Source organism: Octodon degus, unplaced genomic scaffold (genome assembly GCF_000260255.1).
Source record: "Octodon degus isolate 3935 unplaced genomic scaffold, OctDeg1.0 scaffold00163, whole genome shotgun sequence".
Classification (NCBI taxonomy): Eukaryota; Metazoa; Chordata; class Mammalia; order Rodentia; family Octodontidae; genus Octodon; species Octodon degus.
Genome location: NW_004524739.1, coordinates 1,919,008 through 1,940,218, shown reverse-complemented (window position 1 = coordinate 1,940,218; position 21,211 = coordinate 1,919,008). Strand labels below are relative to the sequence as shown.

Here is a 21,211-nt window from a genome sequence, read left to right as displayed (position 1 = left end):
AAAAACAAAGGTTAGTAGGTCTAAGTCACTGAGTGAGAAAGTTTTGGGCTTTTCCAGAGTAAGATCATCATTTGTAACCAACTAAGTTAGTTACTTCCAAGACAGGTAGGTATAAAACATGTGTGTACGAAGGTATCAGTTACGTGTTGATGATGAGTGGACATATCCATACACAGACATGTATAGCTGTGCTTATAAACCAGAATATATTTTCATGTACTTACAAGTGTAGGATATATAAAGCAATTGGTAACAGAGGTGAGAGAAACCTATGAGGCTATAACAGAAAGAAACTAGCATTTTATTTTTTCTCTTACTGTGCCTTTCCATTTGAACCATTTGAAGTTTGTATTGGTTAAAAATTAACTAATTAAAAAATCAGTGTAGGGATAGAAAGATAGCTCAGCAATCTAAGCACCTGCCCGGCAAGCACAAGCACAAGGACAAGGACTGAAGTTTGATCCCTAATATGACATACCAAGCCGGCCACCAAAACCGGGCATGGTGGCACACACCTGTAATCCCAGTGCTGGGGAGGCTGAGACAGGAGACCATGTACCAAGTAAATAAAAAATTATTAGTATTATTTTTTTCTTTTTTTGGCGGAACCAGGAATTGAATTCAGGCCCTTGCGCTTGCCAGGGAAGCGCTTATTCCACTGAGCCATATCCCTGGCCCCTAAATAAATAATTAAAAGATTTTTTTAAATAAAAGAAAAATAAATTTAATGAGTTTTCCAAATTTTAATCTGATTTTAACACTATTTGCATCGTGGGGCCAGTCATTTTCATCTGACTTTCTTCTGTGAAATGACTAAAGTTATTCTCCGAAATTGTTGTAAATTAGGTACTGACCTGTGATCTTTGTCATATGTGGAGATTGAGACATTTGAGGCCCACTAATATTTCAGATTATTCCCATGTGACCTGAGTAACAGATATAACCTGGACCATTTTGGATTTAGGTGTAACTAAGAATAGTCTCTTTGTCTCTGCCTTGCACTTTAAGTAACTACTTTGATTTTGTTGTTCTCTTTATGAAATTTTGTTTTATTTTTCATTAAAATTTCAAAAGAATATAGTCTGTCTACTGACATGAATATGTGACATAGTGAATTTATTTTTTTGCATAGTGATTTAAAATGCACAACAAAATATTTGCATATCCACTACACCGAAGGCAGTCTGTTAGCTCTGTTCTGTCTTCAGACTTTCTTACCCGCTTGCTAGAATCATTGTGTTATAATCTGTTTTTAACTGCACCTCTATTCCATATTCACCTCCTTCTAATCTTTTTTTATTTTTGAAGACGGGATCTCTCTATGTAGTTCAGGCTGGCCTTGAGCACTAACTGATCCTTCTGCCTGAGCCTCTCAAGTGCTGGGATTACAGCATGTGCCATCATGCCTGACCTTTAATCTGTTTTAGACAGTCCTGTCAAATTAATCTTTTTAGAGAAAATTTCTAATCTTGTCACTCTTAGCTCAACAATTTCAGTGCCTCCCAGTTGTTTCAGATTTATGTGAACTTCTAGGCTAGTATTAGGGGGTTTGCTATCTTCTTTTACTTGCTGTTTTCCTTCTCTTAATAAACGTGCTTTAAGTGTTTGCTCTTTGGAGACTGAAGCCTTTGTTTTGCTTCCTCTGTACCTTTGCCAGGACTTTTTTCGTACCCTAAAACACCCTTGCTCATGTGTCTCCGCATCTACTCAGTTTCTGAACCACTTCTTGGTAGCTACTTTTTATTCTCCCTTTCCCCCGAAGCTGGAGTGGAAAAACTTTTTTCCTCCTAAAAGATTTCCTCCACTCTGAATTTTATTCTTATGATTGATACCAGATAAAATAACTGGTATCTGAATGTTCTGTGCATCAATGTCTGGGGCTTCCTAGATTTGGATAGTTAGCCTGATTCATATTTTATAGGCTTGATTAGAGGATACTGGGGCCCACCACTACCTGCTGTTTTGTGATACAGTTGCTTGTCTTCTCTCCACCAGTCTTACTCTCTTTTCTTAGTCCCATTTTCTTTTTCAGAACGTTTAGTTTTGCCCAGAAGAAGACTGGATGGAAAATGAGAACCATTTCCATTCTATTCAGTTTTCTGTTATTTTAGAGTTTTATTCTATATGTAGCTGTAGGAATAATTTTAATCTTTGCATTTTGCATAAGGCCTTGCTTATACATCATAGATGTTTGAAACTATTCAATTTTCCATAATTTTTCTTTGGGTGGACAATAATGGGATCTGAAAAGAAAGTTCTACTTTCTTACTATGTAAGAAGAGTCAGGGGGCTGGGGAGATGGCTCAGTAGGATAAGCACTTGACTGGCAAACTTAAGGATCTGAGTTCAATCCCTGGTTCCGCACCAAAAAAAAAAAGAGTCATTTTATGTGGGATATTGGTCTCATTTCTGATTCTTTGCTTTTAATGGTATTAGCTATTTTACCTGTTACTTTTACCAAAATAAATCACATGTGAAAGTTTTTTGTTTTCTTAATTTTTTTTCTAGACCTTATGCACATATTCTCTCAGTTCCTGTTTCGGAAACTGCTTACCCTGGGCAGACTCAGTACCAGACACTACAGCAGCCTCAACCCTATGCTGTCTACCCTCAGGCAACACAAACGTATGGACTACCTCCTTTTGGTAAGGCACCGTATTTTGTAAGCAGTTTCTATGAATGTTGCTTTGCTCTTTCCCAAAAAAGCCAGCAAGACTGATTTGGAAAGATGCATCATCCTTTATGGAGTAGGTATTCAGTGATACGTGTGATAGAAGTTGAATGTACAACTTTGCAACAGTGTCTTTGAAATATATCAAGAAATCATAGTTTTTAATACCCATACTTATTTTGCCTTTCAAAATTTAGCTTTTTCCAGGGTTTTGACCCTGAAGCTTGAGGAAGACAAGTATGGAAAATTCTTTGAGGAATTAATGTTGCTTTGACTTAATTTATGACATGATACATGGTTAGGTAGGTATAATAAATATATTTTGAGGTGGCCAATTTTTGCAAACTGTAAACACTAAGTAGTATAAGTTTCTAAATAGGATGTACTTTATAGCTTACACAGTAGGGGCTTTAGGAGTTGGTTTTGTTTTTGTTTTATTTTGTTTTGGCTGATTTGTCCCTGTCTTCCTTCATTCTTCTCTACCCAAAATTGATGAAATATTATGTTGAACCAAAAATTCATCTTAGAATATGGAAAATCCCAACTTTCTATGCCTTTATTACATACATAGGGAGTTATTTTCATTAGTTTTAGGTATCTTGGACATTAACTATAACTCAGTGATTACCTAAAGTTAGTTGGAAGTTCTTTGAGCATTTAGTGTTTATGAATTTTTTCTGTTGTGTATGAATTGATAGATACATGCAGTTTATTTTACTGCCCCTTCTGTGTTCATGCTCCTATCAGAAAATTTTGATAGAGAAAAAATTGTCTTTGTAGACTTCATTTAAATAAATGAGAAATTAGAAAAAATTTCTCCAAAAACCCCACCACATACATTTTATATTATTAGTGTTGCCTTTTGATTTTTATGTTTCTGGTTTTCCTGATCCATTTGACTAATTTTTTTATTAGTGACAGCTTTCTTTCTTTTCTTTTTTGCAAAGTGACACCTTTCTTAATTTTAGTCTTACTAGCATCCTTTGTCTCCTGATAAGTGTAAAACACAAAACTTTAGGGTAAGAAAAAAATTTAGCAGTACTAGGGATTGAACAAGGACCCTTTGCACTGAGCTATATCCTCAGCCCTCTTCTGTTTATTCTTCTTTTCTCTTCCCTCTTTGTGGGAAATAGAGTCTTGCAAAGTCATTAAGTTGCCCTGACTGGGCTCAAATTTGCAGGCCTCTGCCTTAGCCTCCCGGAGTGCTGAGATTTCAAGTATGCATGTTAGTGATATATTTAATCAGTCAACTCTGAAATGTCCTTTTAGCAGAAGAGCCATTTGAAGCCAGGTGTGGTGATACATACCTGTAATCTCAGCAACTGAGGAGGATGAGGCAAGAGGATCATTTGCAAGTTCAGACCAGCCTGTGCTATAGTGAGTAATTTAAGGCCGGCCTGAATTACAGACTGGGACTGTCTCAAAAAAAAAAAAAAAAAATATTGTCCTTTATAACATTGTTAAACAGTTACTCCTGCTGTTAAATATTAAATAAAATTTCTGTTGTCTATGAACTCATTTATGGAATACCTAACACATGTCATTTGAAGGATATAGATCCTAGGTATTGTGAGGTCTTTTATGATTATGCTTCCATTTAATCTGTTTATTAATTATTATTATTATTATTATTTGTATTTTAGGGAAGGGTCTGCAGGATGTTCAGGGTCTCACTACTAGATCTGACTGGTAGTGACCCACCTGTTTACAGCCTCCCAAGAACTGGGATTATAGGCGCATGCCATCACACCCAGTCTCAATCGCTGTCTCAGTGTGCTCTGGGGGTGGAGCTGGCACGGCATGCCCAGGGATCAAACCCGGGCCCCTGCACCTTCTTGCAAGTGCTTTCATCTGCTAAGCTATTTGGCTGGCCTATCATCTCTGTTTAAAACCTACAGAAAACATTTTTTTGTACTGTAGAGAAAAATCATAATAATGTGTTCCTTTAACCTGTTTTTGTTTAATATCTGGGGCAAGAAAGACTTCTGCTACAAGATCAATTGTTCTGTCAATAATTGAGAGAAGCCAGGCATGGTGATGCACACCTGTAATCCCAGTACTCGGAAAGTTGAGGCAGAAGGATCATCAAAAGCTAGTTTAAAGCCAGTCTGTACTACATAGTGAGATCCTGTCTTAAAAAAAAAAAATAATAATTTGATTTTGATATATAAAATGTACTAGGCTGGGATATAGCTCAGCACATCACCTGCCTGACAAGTGCCAGGTGCTGAGTTTGATTCCTGGTACAAAAAGGGAAAAACAATTTTTTTTTAATTTTTTTTTTATTTTAGGGAATGGTCTACAGGGTATTCAGGGTCTCACTACTATATCAGACTCATAGTGATTCTCCTGTTTACAGCCTCCTAAGTGCTGGGATTACAGGCACGCGCCACTACACCCAGTCTCAATTGCCATCTCAGTGCGCCTCGGGGGTGGGGCCGGCATGGCAGGTCTGGGGGATTGAACCCCCGGACCCTGTGCTGAGCTATTTGACTGGCCCTCAAAAAGGAAAATCTTACTATAGAGGGTTTGGGGTAATGTAAATGACAGATATGGCATGTTCTCCCAGTTTCTTAAAAGGTTATAGTATCTTTAAAAGGTATTTTGTGTTTTAACACATGGCTTTTTTTGAGTAATGTGTTCATTTTGTTATAAGAAAACACTTGAAGGGGCTGGGGAGGTGGCTTAGTGGAATAAGCGCTTCCCTGGCAAGTACAAGAACCTGAGTTCAATCCCCAGTTCCACCAATAAATAAATAAATTAATTAATAAATTAAAAGAACTTAAAATACCATCTTAAAAAAAAAAACACTTGATTTCTTTTGAAATCAGGATTTTGTTAATCAGTACTGCCTATTTTCAGATTAACTAGTCTATTTTATTTCAGATGTATATAGGGCTTCAGAAGGTTTCATTATATTAATATATTTATTAAGTTCTTACTAAACCAATCAATATGCTAAGAATAAGTACTTCATACTTCCTATTATTGTCTCAATTTCCAGATCAACCTTAGTTCTAAGGAAGTAGTTGCATCCCCTTTTATAAATGGAGAAACTGAGGCTTGATTAAGTCACTAACCCAGAGTTATACTACTAGTAAGTGCCTGGAATTAGACTAGAATTTAGATCTGTTTAATTCTAGAGGATCTCATAAATTTAGGTCTCTTTTAAAAAGATTGCCTCAGATTTGAGTTTGAAATTAGAAAGATTCCTCCTCTTAAAGTAGAAAAGACTAGAAATCTAGGGAGGAAAGGGTAAATTAGAGTAATCAAATTGTTTCTTTGGAGATACGCAGAAATGGAGATCAGAGTTGTAATTTATAGAGATCTAAAAGAATGTGTGTGAAGAAAAGGATGTCCGTTTATTCATAGGGGTTTATCCAGTGTGCCTTTAGCTGCTGTTGATTTGATTTTAAAAGAACTTTAATGTGAGTGGAAGATTTTGGATATGTAGTAAGAGCCTTAAAGATGGTTCATTCCATTTTTCTCAGTAATTTCACTTTTGGGAATTTATCCTTTGAAGCTAATTAGATATTCAAATATTTAGTTAACCAAGCTATTCATTGCAGCATTATTTATAATAGCAAAAATTGGAAATAATGTACATACAGAATAGAAAGGTGGTATATGTTAAATTTCAGTGTATGGGTGGAATTTAGTGACTGTTATATATAGTATTCTTTTTTTGTTTTTGTTTTTGTTTTTTAGTAACGTTAGAGGTAGAACCCAAACGTACTTTAACCACTGAGCTACCTCTTCTTTTATTTTTTATTTTAAAACAGGGCCTCACTTTGTAGTCCAGGTGAGACTCAAACTTACAACCCTCTTGCCTCACTCAGTCTTTGGTGCTATGATTACAGGCATGTGCCACCACTCCCAGCTATACATAATATTCTTAAAAGATATTTGGAGTCTACAGAAAATATTTTTATTAATTGGAAATGATAGTATATAAACAAAACATCAGCTTATTATTTTTACAGATATGTGCACAGAAAATACTTTTGAAAGGAAGTAGTGTGGATTTTAACTTATAGGCTATAGATTTCATGTCAGTTATCAAAGAACTGCAAAAAAGGATGTTGTTCCTTTGTGTAGAGGTTTCAGTTAACAAAGTAAAAGTGAGAACTGGTTTTACTTGTTCTGTGTGGTAAAAATACATTTTTTTAAAGTTTCTTTATATTTACCATATTCTCTTAATTTTCTGTAATATGTATCTATTTCTTTCTCTTGTAGTTCAGGCTGGCCTGTAACTTACAGCAGTCTTTCTCCCTCAGCCTCCCTAGTGCTGGGCACCACACCTGACTACATCTACTTTATAATCAGGGAAGGTACTCAGATTAAGCTACTTAGTATATGCAATAGTTCATCTGAATGAGCTAGTCAGTCAGCCAAGATGTTTTTTTCATGTAATTTTTTTTTGTGGGGGGAGCTAGGCTCAGACCACCCTGAGGGGTGGGTGAGGCTGGTGTGGCATGTAGTACTGGAGATAGAACTGCGGTCCCCTGCTCCTGCCTAAGCTTGCCTAAGCAGGCGCTCTAGACCGCTGAACTGTCTTGCCAGCCTCATGTAATTATTTTTGACATTGGTGTGTATTTCACTTCCTAGTCTAATTAATCTCTGAAGGTCCATTGTTCTGATATGTTTTACAATAAACTGAATGGTCAGATTGGTTCAGTTAGAGTGGTGGAGTTTCTAATAAGACCCCACCCTGGGGCAGCAGGAGGGAAATACTGTACTCAGGGACTGACTTCCCATTGTTAGGCTAATAGTCTTCCACAGTAGGCTTCTGGACCTAAAAGTGCTGAACAATCTTAGTTGCAGACGGAGAGCAACAGATTAATAAGAGTCAGGAAATCAGAGTTTGGCTTCCTCATTTGCTATTAGCACTAGTGCTAGAGAGTCAACTCATTTGGTCATGCTGCTTATTATCTGGAATTCTGATGACTTCAGAAAAAGATACTTAAATGTTCCTTAAAATCCGGGAGACTGGGCTGGACATACAGTTCAGGGGCATAGCACCTGCCCTGAAAGTGCAAGGTCCTGAGTTCTATTTCCAACACACACACACACACACACACACACACACACACACACTGAGGGCAACTGTGATGCTGGAGACAATATTCATATTGTCTTCCTCAAATATAATTATATATTAAATATGTTAGGTTTTCCAAAAATGTTCAAAATTAGCTATTCCACTTATTTTAGACAAGGTTTACCCTTGTAAGAGGCACCTTAACTTTTGACCTTCTAAGAACAACCAGCTTAGAGACATTCTACAATTTGAAGCTTTCAAAATGTATATTAAATAATGAGGCTAACAAGTAATTCTCTTTGATACTATTGTTAGATAATTGTGTTAGTATAGTAGAGTAGGGCTAGAGGGATAGCTCAGTAGAATAAGCACTTGCCTGGCAGGTGCAAGGCCCTGAGGTCAATCCCCAGTTCTGAGAGAAAAAAAGTATAGTAGAATAATAAATATGTTCACAAATCTTGTACCTTGGGATCAAAACCTGTTTGGAAGAAGAAATTGCATTCTTCACAATAAATCTGGAAGTTATTTGGACACTTAAATGGTAATTTGCTTACCAAAATCTGGTAAATAATCAACAAGAATGATGGCATGACATTATAAATATTTAAACAATATTTTCAAATATTTTTGTCATTGAAATTTAAACATAGCAAAAAAATGTTAGTACTGCTTAACCTGGACAAATGATCATGAACTAAATGAAAAAGTCAACGTTCCTAATTCATACTTAGAGATGCTAGTATTCCGCTGCCTCCTCAAAGAGTGATCAATAAATAAGACAATATTAGCTGGGTACAGTGGTGCACACCCATAAACCCAGCTCTGCGGAGGCTGAGGCACAAGGATCACGAATTCAAGGCCAGCACGGGCTGCATAGTGAGTTCAAAGCCATCCTGAACTATACAGGAAGACCTTGTCTCAAAAAAAAAAGTTTGGGACAAAGCAGTGCCTTGTCCTGTGGTCATATCTCTTCGCTATTCTTACATTTACTCACAACAGATTTGACAAATCTGAATTGCACTGAGGTATCTTAGCACCTTACTGAAGCAGAAGTCCTCATTATGAAAGTATTTATTGCATATACTAATTGACTGTAGATTTCTTATCAAATTAGAAGTGAAGTGAATTAATACTGAATATGAAGTCATGACTAACTTTAATACTGTGTTTATACATGGAATGTGTTTGGTGATGAACTTCCTTAGACCTTTCCATTTTTATTACACTAGTTCAACAACTGTCTTTATTCACAACACAGTGAAAAAATAGGCAACCTGGTTTTTATGCTAAAAAAAATGCTGTTGCATAGCTAAAATGATCCCCAAAACTGTGTGTTTATGGTATTGCACTCACAAAGAATATCCTTAGGCCCTCTTACAAAAGCTTTCTTCTTGGGGGCTGGGGATATAGCTCAGCAGCGTAAGCACCTGCTGGCAAGCGCAAGGTCCTGAGTTTGATCCCTGGTACTGCCAAAAAAAAAAGAAAAGCTTGCTTCTTAATTTCCTAGTTCACTGTTAAGTTAAAAAGGGAGTTGCAATTAAGATGGCACATAGTTAAGATTGTAAAGAAGTGAGGGGCTGGGGATATAGCTCAGTGGCACAGCACCTGACTGGCAAGCTTAAGATCCTGAATTCAATTCCCAGTACAAAATAAAGAGAAGTGTCACACCATTAAAACCTAAAAATCATAGAACTGTGAGTTCAATTTAGTAATAAGCAGTAGCCTTCATATATTGCAGTAGCTTCAATAAGTGTCTCTATGACACTTTTATAGCATACCACAGTGCTGACCTTTGTAAAAATAGTTCTGAGAGGGCCAGGAATATAGCTTAATAGCACAAGCATCTCCCTGGCATGTGCAAGGTCCTGAGTTCAATTCCCGGTACCAAAAAAAAAAAAAAAGTTAAATAGTTCTGAAGAAACCTAATGGCTATTTCTTCCATGCCAGGAAGGTGGGATATAAATATATTTTAGAAAGACTTTCAGTCAGGTGCCTTGTGATTAAAAAAACAAAATGGGTATAATGTTTATCAGTATAATATAGATTTATATATTCTGACATGGAATGATGTCTCTCAGAGGTATTATGTGGGAAAGTGAATTATGAATGGTACACACAACATCCCATTTTTGTTAAAACAAAAGATCAACCAGGTGGTGGCGCATGCCTTTAATTGTAGTGTTCTGGAGGATTGTCATGAGTTAAAGGCCAGTATGGACTACATGGTGAGACTTGTCTCAAAAAACAAGGAAACAAAGTAAATGTGTAAAAGAGTTATGGATGACTCTTTCGTAAACTATTAATATTAATGGTAGTTAAATCTGGATGTTAGAAGTGTGTGTGACTTTTTCCCTAAGTTACCTATTTCTGCAATATTTTAAATTTATAACAAAAAGGCATGTCTTCCCCAATCAGAAGAAATAAGCCAGGCAGAGTGACACATACCTATAATCACAGCATTTTGGGGGGTTGAGGCAAAGAACAGCAAGTTGAGGCCAGCCTGGACAACTTAACAAATTTAGTGATACCCTGTCTCCAAAGGAGTGAAGAGATCCATGATATAGCTCATTGTGAATGTCCTGGGTGTTGTGGAGAGAGACAGAGATGCAGACAGATACACAAAAGAGAGAGGGGAGACAGAGACTGAGAAAAATAGAAACAAAGATTAATTACAAAATAATCAGATAAAAAAAACAGAAGAATTTAGCCAGGTAGGTGATGTGTAACTATAACGCCCAGCAATGGAGATGCTGGGTTCAGTCAGTGCTACATAAGTTCAAGGCCAGCCTGACCTACTTAGAAAACCCTGTCTCGAAAAAAACAACAAATAAATAAAAAAATAGATAAATTTAACACATTTTGAAAAATTTAGTGTTTGTTTAATAGGTAAGTGAATTTTAAACTTATGTGGAGAATCTCCCACCTTGACAATTTGGATAAATGATTTATCACTGTACATGAACATCAGACATTCTTTATGACAAATAATCTAGTTTGATGTCAATAACTTTTTCTGAACCCTGATCAGTTACCTCAGGTATTGAAATGAACTTACATTACATACCACTATTGGGATTTTTAGCAAAAATTTTGTTTCTTTGACCCCATCTACTAGTTCTTTGAAAGTGTATTTGCTTGTGATGTATTGCAAATGGGAAAATCAATAATTTCCTCTTACAAGCAAATTTATTTTTCTTTTGAGATTTAGATTTTAAACCTACTGGCTGCTACTTGAAAGCATAACCATGCTCCTCAGTCCCAGTGTATTGTTTGTAATTGGTCCAATTTATCTGATTCAGGTGCGTTGTGGCCAGGTATGAAACCTGAAAGTGGTTTAATTCAGACTCCATCTCCAGGTCAACACAGTGTTCTTACCTGCACTACAGGGTTAACCACAAGCCAGCCAAGCCCAGCACATTATTCTTACCCCATTCAAGGTAAATAGGCATGGTTGTGTATGTGTCTTAATTACTATTGAGTTTTTTTGTTTGTTTTTAATTTACCTGTATCTCCAAACAAATTGGATAATACAGGAGTGCTGTCTTGTAAAACATAGAAAGCAGTGATATTTGCATCTTTGCATGCTTTTTGTGTTAGGCAATACAGAACCAAAGAGTGTGGTTTGCAAGTAGTTTTAGCCTTTGAATGTGAGCTGCTTAATAGAGTTAAAGCTTTCCCTTTTGCATGTTGGTGCTGAAATCTCTTAAAGGTATTCTGTCCTGTCAATGAGAAGACTACAATGAGTGAGAATTTTGCAGACTTTTATGTGAACTGTCAGGGTGACATTGTAAGGTGCGTATATTTTTCTACTGTGGCTACTGTGGCTTTGTTGCCTTGTAACCCCATTTGCTACAGTACTTCTTAGGCATTTTTCTTGCTCAAAAAGTTCATTATTGTTTGTATTTCAGTGTAAAAAATGTAGCATTAAACTCAAACTCTAGATAATGTTACCTTCCCAAGTTTCCTAAAAGGTAAGGATTGTATCAGGACTATAGGGAAAAAGACAAAAAACTCAAAAGGCAGTATGGAATCAATTGTCTACCCTTCCAAACCCAGGGTAGGGAGTTCGCCATTGCTCTACACTGGGAATTAATTAACAAAATCCTGTCTTTTCATCTGCCTCCTTTCTCGTGGTTTCTCCCAGGTGTTTTCTGAGCTTTTAAATTTTATTTCTTATAATGGTAATAGGATATACAAAACCTGTGTGAGGTTCTTAAGATAATGAACTGGTGATAAGAAAAATTTTAAAATACATTAATTTTTTTTTTTTTTTTTAATATTCAGTATTAACTGTTCTCAGTTAAATTTGGGAGAATTGCTGTTTGGTCCCCTGGGAACAGAACTAATACACACTATATTTTGATGACCTTGATCTGAGTTGTCTTTATTTCCTGTTTATCGAATCTTTCCCCCTTTCTCCACCTCCCTTATGTTTTATTGCCATCTATATTTCTAAGATGGAAACAAATTAGGAGGGAAAAACTCAAGAGAAGGACTTTGTCTACACTTTCCCACTCCTCCCCCCACTTTTTCCTTCCCCTTTTCTTGAGACCATGTCACTGTGTTGCCTAGGATGGCGTTAAACTCCTGGGCTCAAGTGATCTTCCTGCCTCAGCCTTCCAAGTGCTGGGATTGATTACAGATGCATGCCAGCACCCCTGGCCAGGGCTGCTTCTTTATTCCAGTCCTTTTTTCCATAATGAAAAAAATGCAGTGCATTATATGTGTGTTTTGTTTTGTTTTGTTGAAGTGGTCGTGATAGCAATATCTACTCAGCTCAACCCTAAACATTCTGCAGTTGACCACCCAACAGCCCATCTTCCCTGGGGAAGTTAGCAGAATTTTCTCAAAAGCTAAATTCTTCTAGTTTAACTCTAATCAAAACGTATTCTTTAGTTTATACCTGTTTTAGTTACATTTGTCTCATTGCTGGGACAAAATACTCGACACCCAAAATTAAGGGGAAAAGGCTTATTTAGCTCACAGTTTGTGGAGATTTTAACCCATATTCATCTAGCTTGAAGGCCAAGTGGCACTTGGCAGAGGGCAACAGTTCATGGCAGTGGGAAAACAATAAAGAGCAGAGGCAGGGGCAGCAGCTGTGGCTGCTAGCAGTCCTCTCTCCCCTTCTTACATTTGTATGCAGATTATCTGCTCCAGGGCGGGTGTAGCATTCACACTTATAATCCTAGCATTGGATCATGAATTAATCACAAACTCTAGAAGCTGCTCCATGACTGCCTGATGCTTTGGGGAGAGAACAAGACACAAACCGTAACAATACCTCATTGGTACTATAAGGAGAAATGATTGCTTTTGTATGCTGGAAAATCCTTTGAATATCTGACTTCTTTTGGGTTTTTTTGGTATGGGGAATAGAATTCATGACCTTGTGCTTGCCAGGGAGGTGCTCTGGTGCTGAGCTGTATTCCCAGCCCTTAAATTTTCTGTGTCTCCCAGTGTGGCAGTAAGATCTGATTTCTTTCTTTTTTTTTTTTTTTTTTTTTTTTTTTTTTTTTTGTCTTTTTGAGGTAGGGTCCCATTGCCATACTGTCTCTCAAGTAAAGGTAAAATTTATTCTTATTTTTTTCTTTAAAAAAAAGGGCAATAAATGAAACCAAAAAAAGACAAGAATAAGAAAAAAAAAGTCACAGGTTTGTCCTGTTACAATTCTGTATATGGTTCTGTATAAAGTCTTTGTAAAAATATGTAAATGCTTATTTCTAGTTTTTTTAAATTATTTTTCCTTCATATTCTATAAGGAGTTAAAGTTCAGCATATCAATATTTGATGGAAAATACCTGTTCCATGATATGCCAAAGATGTTTGATATTTACACAGATAGGATAAACCAAACTGCATATATTGCAGGTTAATAATAAGCTTCTCTTCTGGAAGGTTAACAACCTAAGTTAGTAGATCAAAATTGGAGAAAAGGAAAGGCTGCAAGGTCAGCCAACATTTTGGCCCTAGCTTTTCAAGGTCAGTGAAGACTCAGGACATAGGAGAACCTGTACTGTAACATCATGTAACTCAGTTGTGCTTCAAATTTTCTGATCAAGGAGATTATGGAGCCACAGAAGAATGTGATCAGTGATGTATAGTATGCCTGGGGAGAGTCACATGGAGAGAAAACATTCTCTCATTTCACAGAGAGCAAATTGGTGAAGCAATGGCTGTGACTCATCCTCATGGCTGACACTGACAGAGGATCTACAAAGTGCGGTACAGGTCTACAGGATAAATCCTGAGGGTACTTGGCTGACCTTATCAGATACAAAAGTTACATTTCTTGTTATATAGGTCTTGCTTTATTTTGGTCTTAACCATCCAGCAGAAAAGTATAAAAATGAGGTATATAAAGTAAAGCCATATTAATACGATGAGCTGTAAAAGGCTCAAGTCAATAACTTCTGAGGATAACCCACTAATATAGACTGCTAGACAGTGTTGGATTGTTTAGCTGAATTCAAACACCTGTAGTATTTAGATGCCAATAGAATATCCACCTCTGACAGGACAAAAAAAGGGGGGGGATACAAAGGAAGGATCGTTTTGTATTTATATATACAAAATAGTTAGGATAGATATACAGCTACTTTTGCTTAATTCAATGAAAAGAAAGAGGTGTACTAATAGTGTTTGGACAGGATATCCTGTCTGCTTCTTGTACTGTGGATAACCGCTAAGAAGATAACAATGTGCAATGTATTAATTATCGAAACTGTCCTATTAATCAGCTTTGAAACTGTCTCATATTTTTTTATTTTTCTTTTTTTCTCATTCATATTTGTTTCTCAATAAAATTAAAATTAAAAAAAAAAGAAATAGGGTCCCAAATGTGCAATTCAGGCTGGCCTTGAATGGAAAGAAGGCAAGGGACATTAGGCAGAAAGATCTGAATAAACATCTATAGTCATAATTCTCTGGTTGTCTTGCACCTCAGTAAGCAGAGTTCATGAAGGTCTGGTGTAAATTTTTCAGGTGTCTCCAGATGTCCCAGGACCTGCAAAATTATTTTTCCTCTCATATCTTCTTTATAACATCCTGTGCTTGCGCATAACAGCTTTGGTACTGAGATGAATTCCCTGCTGAGAATAGTAGTGCTTTTTGGCTGGCAAGCAGGCTAGGGTCTGGGAGAATCAAGTCCATCTGATTGGAGCCTTACATTTTTGTTGACTAAAAAGTTTTGTCTTGTTTTTAATATCCTTTTTTTTTGTATATTGATTTTTAGATTTATAGAAAAAATGAGCATGTAGCATGTAGATTTTTTAATATCTCCTCCCACATATCCTACAGTTTACCTATTGTTAACATCTTGAAATAGTATGTTACCTTTATTAGAATTAATGGACCAATGTTGGTATGTTGTTATTAGCTAAGCCCATTGTTTATTCAGATTTCTTTAGCTTTTACCTAATGTCCTTTTTCTGTTCCAGGATCTCATTAGGATATATTAGATTTAGTTGTCATATCTCTGTAGACTCCTCTAGACATTACAGTTTCTCACACTGCCCTTGCTTTTGGTGACCTAGGCAGTTTTGAGCAGTGTTAGTCAGGTATATTGTGAGATACTCTTCCACTGGAATTTGTCTGATGTTTTTCCCATGAAGATTACAGCAGGAAAAGCTCTTATTTTAATCACATCATATCTGGTATGCATACTGCCCACCCAATTTCTGGCTCTTGATGACGCCTTGATCACCTGGCCAAAGTAGTATTGTGGGTTTCTCCATTGTGAAATTACTCATTTTCCATTTATGTATTGTTTTCTTTGACTAGAAGTCACTGTGTCCATAGTTATTTCTATAAGTTGACAACATTAGGTTGACTTGGAGGGCATGGCCCTAATGCTGTCAGTGATTTCACAGCTCCAAGGTCAGAACAGGAGCGAGAACCACCCCAAGACATTTGCCCACATCATTTTTCTAGAGATCTCACAGCCTTCATATATATAATGAACTACCAGTTGAATTTTACTGATTTTATAAATTTGTACTTTTTGTTAGATGTTTTATTGCTGCTGGTTTCGTTTTTTAAATTTACAATTGAATATTGTATTTGAGACCTGCACATATATGCAGAATGATAGTACTTCAAAAAAATTTTTTTGGCTTTTTAGTCATAGTTGTGGATAAATTAAGGTAAACTCTGCTCATATATATTCTTAGGTGACTTTAACTTGGGTTCAGGGATAGTTACAGGAGTCTAAAAAATATTACTTAAATTTTTAATAATTTTCCTCACTAGAATTTAAACTCAGTGAAGTCAGGTCTTGCTTTTTCTTCTAATTTTCAATATCTGCAACAGTTATTAAACATGTAAACTTTGATATGCTTATGAATGAAGGATACATGCTAGAACTGCTTTGGTTGAGTTGCAGAAAAAAATACTATTGAGCTCTGGATTTTCTAGGTCAAAAATTCCCTATACCGTATTCGTAAGAGAAATTTGCGAATGGTAGTACACTTGTTTAAAACTCAGACAGGGCCAGAGATGTGGCTCAATGGCGCAGTGCTTGCTTGTCAAGCTTGAGTTTGATTTCTGCTACCAAAAAAGAACTCAGACAGTTATCAGCTAGCTAATCAATTCATTAAATTCCCTATCGGGGATAATGGAGTACATGGCCAATTGTTTGTAAAGTGTACTTTTTATCACCATCCCATTTGAGTAAGTAGTTTGAAGATTGTTAAATTTCTAAAGCCACTTAGGGTAGGGACCCATCCACCACCTCCACCACCCCATGTATATAGAAATCAGAGACAACAGAGTTGAACAGCTAGCCAGTAGTAACTTATTGAGAAAATTCACCAGAATTAAAATACTGAGGAAATGAGGAGCATACATATACCAGATCTAGGGTCAATGGAAAATTGATCTAGAAATGGACTTTGCTGAGAAGGATAAGAAAGTTCTTTATTTTTGCTCCCACCTGAAGTTACCTCTGTTCTTTCTGTTTAATTGTAGGCCTGTTTAGGAAAAAAATCAGAAAACCAGTCAAAAATATTTTCCAAGCCAGGCATGGTGGCGCATGCCTATAATCTGAGCACTTAGGAGGCTGAGACAAGAAGGATTGTTGCAAATTGGAGACCAGCCTGGGCTACAAAGTGAGCTCAAGGCCAGCCTGAACTATATATAGTGAGACCCTGTCTCCAAAAATCTTTTCCCACAATGATTAAACCCAGGCACAGTGGTACATACCTACAGGAGGCTGAGGCAGGAGGATGGCCTTAAGTTCAAGACCAGCCTGAACTACATAGTGAAACAGTGTTTCAAAACAGACACAGAAGGCTAAGAAATGGGAACAAACATAGGTTTTATTTAGCATGTGAATGATACCCCAACTGTTGCCAGTCAGGAGCATCAACCCAGAAGATAGAAACACAGCAGTTTACATAGTAGTTGGCCCATTTTCTAAAAACTGCAGATACTCACCAGAAAGGCAGAGTATAGAGTTTGTCTAATCACAAGAAAATAGTCCTAGTCATGGGATCATTACAGCATTTGTCAAAAACAGCATTTATCCGAACTAGAACTGCTTACACATGGAAACTGCTTAACATTTGATTTGGGAAAGAATGAGTTCATCTAAAGTTTAAGGGAGTTTAAGTGATTTTTAAAATGGAGTTTAGACACAAAATATAGTCAGTGTAGTCTTGTTACCACCACACTTAAGAATCGTCTATCCTATGTATATCATTTCTTGGGTATTTCTTCTTTGGAAGAGAAATGGATTAAGTCACAGCAAAAGATGGTAAATACTGATGAGGAAAAATGTATCTATTAGATTATAAAATCTATTTCATTGAGTTGTATTTAAGAAAGTAAGAGTCCCTTAATGCTGCCTGGGTAGTCAGGAAATCTGACCCCTTGGTCAGCCACTGACTGGGGAAAAGCATTGGATAAATAATTTGGAGATCCAAGTTGTTATCTTGATTATCTGTTATTATCTAGTTGTTATCTAGCTTTGTGCCTGTGAAGAAGTTAAACTCCTCATTGTTCCAGCCAGGACTTGCAGCAATAACAGTAGCTGACATTAATTTCTCTAACTAGAGCACCACTGAGGAAAATGAGGAAACTACTTTCTTTCATTTTGATCAGTATATTCTCTGCTGCATTTTTTTCCAGCAGTTCTGGTCTCAATGGAGGTTTTCTTACTTTCTCCCAGGAGAGCTTTGTTGGTAGTAGAATATGTAATCAGCTAATCAGGTCCATCTGCTGATGAACCCTCTGGATATGTATGACTATAATGGAAGCCATGTTGTTTCGGTTACGCTTCTGTCATTGCTGGGACAAATACCCAACACCCAAAATGAAGGAAGGAAAGGTTTATTTAGCTGACAATTAGTGGAGGTTTCAGTTCATACTCAACTGGCTCCAAGGCAAAGTGACACATGGCAGAAAGCAACCTTTCTTAGTGGTGGCAAAGAGCAGAGAAAAAAGGAAGTGGCAGCAGCTCAGACAGCTTGCTAGCCTCTCTCCCCTCCTCATATTGTAATGCAATTTTCCTGCCCCACAGCAGGTGCAGCATCCATACCCACAATTAATCAAACTCCAGAAGCTGCCCCATGACTGCATGAGGCTTTGGGGGGACACCTGTACACAAACCATAGCACATATCTAAGAGAGTTTATGATAAGAGAGGAGTTCAAAACTAGTACCTCATAATATTAGTTACTTTGCCCACCTGAAAAAAATCCTTGCATTATTTGCTAGTTACTGATGTTTTGGGTAAAACCTTGGTAGAATCTATGACTAGGATAAAAACTGTTCAAACTTATCTTAAGGCAGGCAGCTAAGATGCCTGTAGCTGTACATACATTTTTACCAGACCAGAATATATTTAATATTTTTTGAATTTTTGCATTTTTTCATGTTCATTGATAAAATCTGTAAATACTAGATGAGCTATAGCAAACCTTTTAGCACTTTCATTGATACAAACACCCGGCTGCAGCACACATGCTGTAGGTTCAACACCACTGTGCTAGATCATGTTGTTATCCATTAGTAATTCATTATGTATAAAGAGCCCAGAAGTAATTCCAAGCACTTTAGAATTTGGAGAACTACCTCTTTTTCTCCAAGTGCTTAAGTTGTATCAGGAAGGACATAATTTGGGGCAAGTGATAATAAATAATACAGGGTAAGATATACCAGCTGCTGTCTTGATCAGCAGTAGGTCGTGTTACAGGTGAGTCATTTTTCAGATTCTAGAGAAGATGAAATGGAATGATTAGTTCTGATTTCATTGGTATCATTAGTATGAGCTGTGAATTATATATGTATTCTCCTAGGACTTTAATAGGAAGAGCTAAAGAAAAACTCAAGCTGAAACAGAAAGGTATTGAAGTATTTGATTCTAAGCAAGTCTAAATTGAGGCATGGCATGCAAAAAGCAAACAATATTTGTTTCCTTTATCAGTATTCTTTATCTCCTTTTAGATATATTCATTTATGGTAATATAGTTTCACTGTCTTTCAGCCTTTTATATAGTATTTTTAGTTAACGTCTCTTAACCCTTTCTATCCTGTAGCTTCAAGCACAAACGCCAGCCTGATCTCCACTTCCTCCACAATTGCCAATATCCCAGCAGCAGCAGTCGCCAGCATCTCAAATCAGGTACAGCGCTTCTTTTGTTTACACTGTTTGATTTGGTTCATCTAACTTGCTGTCTTCTTCCCATGGTCATCTAAGAAATAATCAGAAATGGTGTGGGCTGTGAGGGTATCCTTTTTCTGGGTACCCTCAGAAGTAGGACCCTAGATGGCTTCTCAGACTGCCATCTAGTTTCTCTTGTTCCTTGATAAGCCTCTTTGGAATATGGCTATGTCTGCCACATTATCTACTTTGTGGCTTTCTACCCTTTATATTCTGTCCCCACTAAAAATAAGCTGCACAAAGGTTAGGGATTTATTTTTCTATTTTGATCACTTATGTATTCCCAGAGCTTGGAAAAGTGCCTGACATTCACATCAGCAGCATTCCAAAAAGACTTGTAGAGTGAATAAATGTAATGTCCACTTTAAATGCCTCATTGCTTTGTTTTTTCTTTGTGACTTGGTCTTGATCACTGTTATATTAACTCTATGCTTAAAAGTTCTCTAGTTACAAATTGGGCATGGTGGCGCATCTAAAATTCTAGCATTGTACAAAGCTGAAGCAGTGTGGTCACAAGTTTAAGAACTAACTGGACAGCTGACAATTTAGTTGCTTAGCAAGACTGCCTCAGAAAGGGTGAGGGATATGCAAAGGCTCTGGATTCAGTTCCCACTACCAAAACCGAACAAAAAGATGATTAGTAACTTTCTCAGTGTTTTGAAGGAGTATTTTGTTGGGAAAAGGAGATTTTTTTTTTCTGTCATTTTAAAAAATTGTATTTTTAGGGCCAGCAGTATAGCTCAGCAGACTAAGCACATGCTTAGGTAGGCACAGGGGTCAGGGCTCAATCCCTGGCTCCAAATGCCGCACCGGCTCCACCTTTGGGCACACTGAGCTGGAGATGGAGTCAGGCATGGTGGCACGTGCCTGTAATCCCATCACTAAGGAGGCAGAAATCAGGAGGATCACTATGAGTCTGGACTGTATAGTGAGACCCTGCACAAAAAAATAGAATTTTAAAAAGTATATATTTGCAATATATAACAAATACATTAATTGAAGGGGTTTGGTACATATGCATATCACATCTTTTTTTTTTTTTTTTTTTTTTTTTTTTTTTTTTTTTTTAGTACAGTGTCTGTGGGGTACAGGGTCTCACTACGTAGATGGGACGCACAGTGATTTTCCTATTTTCAGTGTCCCAAGTGTGGGGATTACAGGCATGTACCGCCACACCCAGTCTCAATTGTTGTCTCAGTGTGCCCCACGGACAGGGCCAGCACAACATGCTGAAGATCAAACCCCCAACCCCTGTGTCTGCCTAAGCAGGTGCTTTAGTCCACCGAGCTATTTGGCCGGCCCTACATATCACATCTTGATCCTTTTTACTTCGCTTCCCCTTCTCTCCCTCCTGTCTTCTCATCTCCATATATTTTCCTATCTTTCAAAAACCACTTTTTTGGGCGGGCCAGATAGCCCAGCGGACTAAAGTGCTTGCTTAGGCAAAGCACAGCAGCCAAGTTTCGATCCCCAGCACCACAGGGCATGGTGGCCCACGCCTGTAATCCCAGAACTTGGGAGGCTGAAAACAGGAGGATCACTGCAAGTGCAGTCTACCTAGTGAGACCTTGTAGGCCCTGTACTAAATGCATTTAAAGAAAAAAACCTTTTTGATTCATTCATTCATACTGTTTTTTAGTCTCAATTTCATTAATTTCAGCACTGACTTCTATAATGCCTTTTCTTCTACAAATTATAAATTTGGATTGTTCTTGTCTTTCTAGGACCTGTAGGTACATCATCAGATTATTTATTTGGGATCATCTATTCATCTGTCTCTTGTGTGCTTGCTTTCTCTTGAAGAGAGAAAAATAATAAAAACAATGATACAGAATTT

General features: G+C 37.1%; 1 protein-coding gene across 7 annotated transcripts in view; it reads left to right on the top strand.

The window, feature by feature from the left end:
- The window catches only part of Eya3 (EYA transcriptional coactivator and phosphatase 3), a 104,857-nt gene that overhangs the window by 46,064 nt on the left and 37,582 nt on the right, over nt 1-21,211 (top strand). For 6 of the 7 annotated variants that reach the window (XR_002818407.1, XM_023702974.1, XM_023702975.1 and 3 more), the window contains 3 exons: nt 2,509-2,645; nt 11,012-11,149; nt 19,250-19,335. Coding sequence is in view for 6 of the 7 variants with exons in the window: in XM_023702974.1 (XP_023558742.1) it covers nt 2,509-2,645; nt 11,012-11,149; nt 19,250-19,335 (361 nt within the window). In the remaining variant the exon portion in view is untranslated. The remainder of the gene's footprint in view (nt 1-2,508; nt 2,646-11,011; nt 11,150-19,249; nt 19,336-21,211) is intronic. The other variant, XM_004642878.2, reaches the window with a different exon arrangement.